The sequence below is a fragment of the Monopterus albus genome, unplaced genomic scaffold (genome assembly GCF_001952655.1).
Source record: "Monopterus albus unplaced genomic scaffold, M_albus_1.0 scaffold134.1, whole genome shotgun sequence".
NCBI classification, from domain to species: domain Eukaryota; kingdom Metazoa; phylum Chordata; class Actinopteri; order Synbranchiformes; family Synbranchidae; genus Monopterus; species Monopterus albus.
In genome coordinates this window covers 905,618-913,881 of record NW_018128014.1, presented here as the reverse complement: position 1 = coordinate 913,881, position 8,264 = coordinate 905,618, and the positions used below count along the sequence as shown (strand labels likewise).

At 40.8% G+C, this 8,264-nt stretch overlaps 1 protein-coding gene across 1 annotated transcript in view; it reads right to left on the bottom strand.

The window, feature by feature from the left end:
* Positions 1-8,264, bottom strand: part of LOC109967681 (roundabout homolog 3-like) — a 55,005-nt gene that overhangs the window by 43,057 nt on the left and 3,684 nt on the right. The window contains exons 2-4 of the mRNA XM_020613431.1: positions 5,887-6,025; positions 4,682-4,809; positions 3,087-3,098 (exon numbers count right to left, since the gene is read on the bottom strand). Coding sequence (XP_020469087.1) covers position 3,087 — 1 coding nt within the window. The 5' untranslated portion in view covers positions 3,088-3,098; positions 4,682-4,809; positions 5,887-6,025. The remainder of the gene's footprint in view (positions 1-3,086; positions 3,099-4,681; positions 4,810-5,886; positions 6,026-8,264) is intronic.

Sequence of the window (8,264 nt, the reverse complement as noted above, 5' to 3'; positions counted from 1 at the left end):
TTTATTTGTTAAAAAAGTTTGAACTATCCAATAAATTTCGTTCCACTTCATGATTGTGTCCCACTTGTTGTTGATTCTTCACAATAAATTACAGTTTTATATCTTTATGTTTGAAGCCTGAAATGTGGCAAAAGGTCGCAAAGTTCAAGGGGGCCGAATACTTTCGCAAGGCACTGTATATCGCCTTGTTTACAGTATCACAATATATCGAATTGTAACCCCTGTATCCTGATATGTCCCATATCTACAGATTCTTGCCAACACACAGCCCTAATATTTTCACTTATATGGTAAAAGGTGTAGCCGTCCCTGGTAGGCTAGTGGTTAAGGCGCAGCGCTCTCGCCGCTGTGGCCCGGGTTCAAATCAGGGTTGCGTCAGGAAGGGCATCCAGGGTAAAACACGTGCCAAATGTCAACATGTGAGTCGTCAGTGTGACGATTCGCTGTGGCGACCCCTAAATGGGAAAAGCCGAAAGTGACTTTCTATATAGTAAAAGGTCTATTTTTGTGGCTTTGGTGTGTTTCTGTTTTTTACAATAAAAAAAAAAAAAGAGTGTTGTGTTGCCTTTTCATTCTCACCTTTCCTCATTAACCACCAGAGGTACATCAATACACATGGGAATGATATCATGTCAAAGCAGCTTGGTGTTACCTGATGAGTTTGTCAGCTTGCAAACAAATAAACTGCTCTGTTAGCTGAGGCTCTCTGCTAAGAAGGAAACACTGTAAAGTGATTACTCTTCACAGTACAGAAGCGTTTTACCTATAGTGAAGAATAAACTGTCAGAGCATGTGGGGTAATCAGTATAGGACTTCAGGTACTAGTGTTCTTTTCATTTACCTTACAGGGTTTTATTCACATAATTTCCTTTCCACTCTATCTCATGCATTGAAGAATGTGCGCTGAATTAAATATCCCTGGTATTAAAAGAAACCTTTTCACTGTAGTAATGGAAGCTCCACCTTGATGAGTTGAAATGTGACAGGAGTCAGTACTGTAATGCAAACACACAAGGCTCCCCCACAGCCAACCTTGCATTCGGCAGTTTATAGCTTAATGTTAGAATTATCATCATGTTGTTCAGGCCAGTTAGTGAATTTAAATTAACAGGCTAGTTGGACTAACCTTTCTTTCAAATGTACAACTAAATGGGATTTAACAAACCATCTGTCAACACTACTAATACAAATAAAGTCACTGAGACAATATTAAAGTGAAACTGTAGCTGTTCCATTCCTCCTCTTCTCTCACTGTAACAAAGAGGGTCTCATCATTTTACTGTAAAAACTCCACCTGGCAACTCACTTTAGATTGTTGCACGACTTTGGCAATAAATAATTTCTCTCGTGTTAACTAGTCACACATTGTAAACGATATTGTACTCCTGATACTGATCATAAAAATAAATGAAACGTTGCTAACATGCCTGGGTGCAGCTGATGATAAGAGGGAGAAGGCAGCAGATCAGCTGGGCTTGTTCTGTAACTCCACAGCTCTGACATTACACACCCACGATCAGACTGGATACAGCTCCTCTCCAAGACGTCTCTATTTTCTTTCAATCCACTCACTTCTCATATAATCAATGAGCTTTTTTCTTAAGGCCAATGTTTTTAAAACAATCTTTTTATTTTTCTTTCAACAAACAGTAATAAAAATAAGATCTAGTGAAATGCCAGGATTTGCAATGTGACACAATTCATCAGCTTATGTGCGAAACATTCAAGGTTATCTGCACTCTCCTCAATAGGAAAAGAGCTTTTCTTACCAGTGTTCATGTGAGTATACATGAGCACATTTTGATATATCGAGAAGCAAAATCACATACGGTGCTACTGTCTTAAGTCATTTATTTTCAGTACTCAAGATGATGACAGTCTACATCTTGTCAGTTAAGTTTTAATTAATTTAGGGTTTGGTGCTTGGTCATAGTTACAGTAAAGATGATGACAGTCTACATCTTCTCAGTTAAATTTTAATTAATTTGGGGTTTGGTGCTTGGTCATAGTTACAGTGAGACACAGCTTAATGGCCCTGCCTACATCAGGCATAGGGTTAGGGTTAGGGAACAGAGTGGGAACCAAGCCATGCTATTTCTCTGACAGTAATGCACATCTAAATGGCAGCATTTGTTCTGGAGAATCTGTGGATAAATCACCTTTGTATTGATCAGCTAATGCACCTTCTGATCTATAGTTCCTTGTCTAATTTTGACAGAAGTTCTTGTCAGCATAAAGGCCCAGACCTTCATACCACCTTATATGCTTGTAACCTGTGCATCAGTGTGTAATTCCAGTGTGAAATACTGACAGTACTGACAATACTGACGTCTGCATTCAGTAGTCTTTGATGTTCGCATACTGTAACTCATCAAAATGTCTTTGAAGCGCACGTCTGCATTCAGTAGTCTTTGATGCTCGCATACTGTAACTCATCAAAATGTCTTCGCTCGTTTCAAAATTTGTAGCAGTTTGTTAATGGGTGTGAAGACCTGAGTGAAGCGAGGCTCTCACAGGTTTATACATCTTCTGATCTTGGAGCCTTTCTAAAACAGTGTGGACAGCTTCCCTGTTTGACCGTGTGAAGGACAAACAACGTTTTCCATGCAATCTTTGAGTCCCTCATCCTCAGTGCCCTTATAATTCCTTTTATGTCAGTCAGCCCAAAGGTCTCCAACAGCCTATGTTAGAGAAAAATATGGATCAGAAAATATTTATAAATGTTTATATTAGTTTTAATTGGCCATGAAAATGCAGTCAATGTTGTCGATCTAATTTTATTTTAATAAAGGGCTGGATTGTTATCATAACTGTTAGAGTACAGGGGTTGCAGGGGTATACTTTACGGCCTAGACTAGAGTGTAGTTGTGGAAAATCTAAGGACTACTCCCAACGTTTTCAGAGCTACTTACATCCTAACTAACTATCCTCTATTCAAACTGGCAGAAAAGCAGCAATGGTAGTGGCAGTTATGCATCCAACATGGTAACCTTTAAATCAGTATCTCCTTTACACATGTTAGGTATCAGACACACATACACACACATGAACATACATGCAAAGATGGGATGAAATGGAATACTTACTGGATGGACCGACTGTGGTGTTGTGATGCAGAAAAGTGGTGGAAACAAAAGGAGGAAAAGAAAGATGAATGAGAATGAGATGATGAGCTGATGATGGATGATTATGAATTATTTGAACAAGACAGAATGAAACTTTGGAGCATCACAGTCTCTCAGGTATATGTAAATTCACAATAACCACGTGTTTAAATCAAGCAGTCCAAAAAGAAAGGAGCAGGTGAGTAGTAGGGGAAAGATAAATGTGGATTACAGGTGGGGAGAAAAGGTTGCATTCTGATTGATCTGTGGTTTTTTACAGTGCATGGTCATTTTCCTTTGTGTGTATGTGTGGGTGGTATTTCGATTATCCCTAATACTGCAGATGCATGCACCAGCCCACAATCAATTTCCATTTGCCTAACAGCTGCTGCTGCTGGGAATGACTTCTCCATTCAGCTACAAAAATTCTTGTAGTAACATGTGTGCTAGAGTGTGTATATGTGTTTTCTCTTGCACCAACAAATACCCTGTGTCTGTTTGTCAGTGCCGGCGGCTGGATAAGGCATGTGAGCATACATGTGTTGACAGATGTCAGAAGTGTCTGTACAGACTGGAGGGCCTGCTCACAGAATCGGCTGCTACGGAGTAGGACTTTTAATATTCCCTTTTATCATCACAAAAGACAGATTTCTCTTCCGACTGCCTCTCTTCAAGGGACTGACTTTATTCTAATGCAATTTCACTGCTTTTTGATCTTGGCTTTCTCTCCAGAGGATGATGAGCCAAGGCTTGAAAGGAACTTAAAATCCATTTTTCACTTTTCCCTCTTACAGTTTCAGTGAACAGCATTTTACCAGTGGCACAATATGAGCAGTTGTAACCAGCCACGGTGTCTGTCTGCCTGTCTTCCTTTTCATTTATTTTTTCTGACTTCTTATGAGCTGCATCTTTCTGTATAAACATTTTGGACATTTGATAATGACATATAACATATTCATTAAAGTCCTGAGAGAAAATTGACATAATGGAATTTTTTTCACAAAAACATCCAAACTGAATTCATCAAAAGAAAAACAAATGAGGCAGCATGCTGGTAGGTGAGATATGGGCATTTTGTGATGCATCATAACATAACTGTCCATCTGTGCAAATAATTTACTCATGTATTCAGTGTTAGAATCCAAATTTTATCACAAGCAAAAGACTCTGCCAGTTCAAAGCTGCCTCCATTGAACTGTCACTTGTTTAATGATATTCCTTGAAATAAAGCAGGAAAAGTTGGCATTATAAAGAAAATGACACTTTCATTTTTCTTCTTTCTCTTCACGCTGTCACTTGTTTTAGATTTTAGACATTATTCACACTTAATATTAAATGAAATGAGTTGCTAAGAATAATACTTGTGGTTTACATATTTTGCATACCATTTTATTCATTCTCAAACTTTAACACATACGTAATGAGTGTGCAGCCAGATGGCACTGTCGGTAACTTGCAATTTCAGCTGCTTAAACAGCAAACTGAATTCAAGCTGAACATTTCAGAGATAAAATTGAACTAAAATATTTCCACTGCATGTGTTTTGTGTATGCAGTGACTGAGGCAGAGTGACTTACCATGCACCTGCAGGGTCCCCGATGACTCAGCTTTGCCCACACTGTTCTCTGACACACAGGTGTAAGTGCCCTCATCCTCAGCTCGCACCTGAGTCAGACGCAGACTGCTGTCACTGCGAATCTCAAATCTGCAAAGACACAATTTAGCATGGAATCAAAATGTTCTGGAAACTCCAGTTGTTGGTGAAGTTTAGGTTTTTGCTGAAAAATAAAATGCCTCCTGACCCACTAAACGTTTGAACAATGCATCTAGGTATCGCAAAATGAAGCTACAACAAACCATTTCTCCTACCATCTGAAGCTTATGCAGTACAGTACCTATGGTTCAGCAAATCTCAGATTACTGCCAAGACAACAAGGCATTTTCAAAGGGAAATTGTGTATAATCCAAGTTTTTGAACATGCAGCTAATGTGGGTGCATGTGGAGACACAGTGCGTTGTCCTGCAAAGCTCTGACAAGAAAATCTGAGTCTTCCTGTGCTGATCCAAATCCTGCTGACAAAAAGAAAACAGTTTACCCTATTTCCCATGACAGATCATTAAAGTTTCATCCAATCAAATCTACAAAGTGTGTGAGACAGTGAGGGAGAAGAGTGTGACTCTCACAGTGTTACCCAGCAAATGTATCATGACTATTAACACATAAGACCATGGTTCAACACCACATCATGCTCCACACTCCTTTCTGGAAGCACAGCAAGGTCAAAAACTGTCTTAAAGCCACCGGGCAAGTTCAACAACCAACAAATATGCTGCTTATTATTTGTATGATACCTCTTCCTGTTACTAACAAGCTGCTGTGCTGTATGAGCCACACATTTCACCTGCAGTGTTCTGAATCTTAGAAATGATATGTATTTCAAGAAGTGCTGAATGTACATTTGAGAAACCATCATTACACCTTCAAGGAAGCAGTGATTTGTTTCATTTTGTGTTCACTGCACACCTAAAAGTGGTGATAATAATATTTCCTATCTTCCCAAAATTCTGATTATTTTGTAATTTTGACTTCTAAATTCAAAGTAATGGAAAAACATCCACACTAGCAGACAGTGCCCTCTTATTAGAAACAGTACCACATCATAAGCAAAATAATAACTACACTACTTGTTACTGGAAGTGTAATATAAGGAGCAAATAGCACCCAACATATATAATCGGTGTGGTGACATAGTACAGTACATGAGTGTTTGTCCCATCGTACCTGCCCCGGGGCAACTCTCCCTCCTCTCTCCGCCAGCGTACAGTTGGAGTTGGGTCTCCGTGTACCTCGCAGAAGAAGTCTACCGTGTCATCTGCCAACACCACCTGGTTCACTGGCTGTCTCGTGAACACAGGCCTCTCTGGAATTAGACAGAAACAGAGAATAGAAAGAAGGAGGATTTAAAAAATACTTGTAGCACTACTCACTAAATGCAGTTTGACTTTTCACATTTGCCAGCAATTCATAACACCACATTTTATATAATAGAAGAGTGGACAAATACATATATATTTAAAATCACTCTTCTGTGTCAGATGAGGAAAAAATGTTTTAAAAAAGAGTAATGGAGAAAACGAGCAGCAGAAGGAGAAGGGTTGGCAGGGTTAGAGGCTAGTCATGTTTTGCGTGTCTGCTAAAGTTGACGTAGTTGTCATCATCTTCGTAGGTCCTCAAGGGTCTGCCGGGCTGTGTGCAGATGTCCATGTGGAGGCCAAAAGTATGTGTCTGTGCAGACAATCCGCACAGCAAAAGCCCCAACTTGGAAACCATCAGCATACACGGACAGAAGGCAGACACTCGATTTGAATAGGAACATGTGTGCACTCCTCGTTGGTGTCCTCATATGCTGGAGGGTATGTGCAAAGCATGAATTCTGCTTTAGGCTTAGTGTGGAAAGTTATGCAGAAAAGCTGAGGTCCACTGTGAGACTGAGTATTTGATCTGGCCTCAACTCCAGCCAAGAGATTTCTTGTCAAACCTTTACCAGGACAACAAAGGCCCAGAATCAAATCCCATACAGGAACTGATGATGAAGCTCTACTGACTCATTATTAGCATTTTATCAGAAATGATATTACCCTTGATGTCTTTCAGGCTAATTAGAATGTTGAAGCTATGATATATATGACAATAAGACAAAAAGCTTCCAATAAGGAATCACCACAACTAAACATGGTAATATTATTAAACAAGATGGCAGGTGAAAGAATCAATACACCGGTGACTTAAAGTATGTCCAGAGAGACAAATATGCATTGCAAGCTCTTATTATGATCATAATCCTTTTAAAAATTTGTGATAGTCTAGACAAATTAGTGCAGATGTGCACAAAATTTACAGATGGCAGTATTATTAAAAATTAAGGGACATGTTATGCCAGGCCTGTTCAGGACCCATAAACTGATGAATTAAGTCTCATACACTAGGTTTAGATTTACTATTGCACCACAATGTGCAGAAGGAACAGCATCTGGGTTGCAGCAGTGAGGAGGAGGGGGTTGGTGGCACTGAAAAGAAAATATCCATTTTCTATCCGCTTCCTGGGATCAATACGCACTTTGAGGACAGTTATACTGCTGCTCTGCTGACAGTAAAGCAGAGAATCAGAGAGGAGGGGGAAAAATAGAGCACAAGAGAGCAAAGGGTACCTGCAAGGGAACACTCATCTTCCACTCCTAACACCACCTGAGGAAAGATGGCGCAGCCACTGGTAGGCTTTCCTAATGTCAACCACCTAAGTTCTCTTTGGGTGGTACATCCCATGCAGTTCTTCTGGTTGTTCTTTGGTCCCTGACTGTTGCTGTTTCAGACATTATCTCAGTAGCTCGTCTCTGGGTGCCATCTTGCTGATGTTCTCCTGGATGCTCTGGGTTTCATCCAGGACAATGGCCTTGTCACTCACCAGGCCCCATCCACTCTCTTTCTGGCTGGTGTCTCTTGGTGTTAAACTTCAGGTGGAAGCCTCCATACATTATAAGGACATTCCAGGTCTTCAACTTGGCAGCATGCATGCCCTCCTTTGGTTAGCTCACTATGCTGGCAGGGTATCTGAGGACTGGCAGGGTCTATGTGTTGATGGCCTGGTTCTTGTTGCTCCCATTGAGCTGGCTTTTCAGGACCTATCTTAACCTTTGGTGGTACTTGGACATTACTGTCTTTCTTGCCTCCTCATCGTGGTTCCCACGTAACTGTGGGATACCAAGGTACTGGTATGCGGCCTGCAATAACCGTAGCCCCCTGTTAGTTTTAATCCATCTTTTAACCGTCTTTACGGGGGTGGCTGTGGCTCACGAGGTAGGGCAAGTCGTCTTCTGACCAGGAAGTTGGTGATTCGACTCCCGGTCTCCCCGTATGCCTAAGTGTCCCTGAGCAAGACACTGAACCCCGAATTGCTCCCGGTGGCTTGACTAACGCCGTTGTGTGGCAGCCTTGTCGTCATCGGTGTGTGAATGGGTGAATGGTGTATGATCTCCTGTAAAGTGCTTTGGCCAGTGCAACACACTGTGGAAAATGCGCTATATAAATACAGTCCATTTACCATTTACCACCTTCCCTACCTTCCCTCTTTGTACTATCATGCAACCACACACACACACATA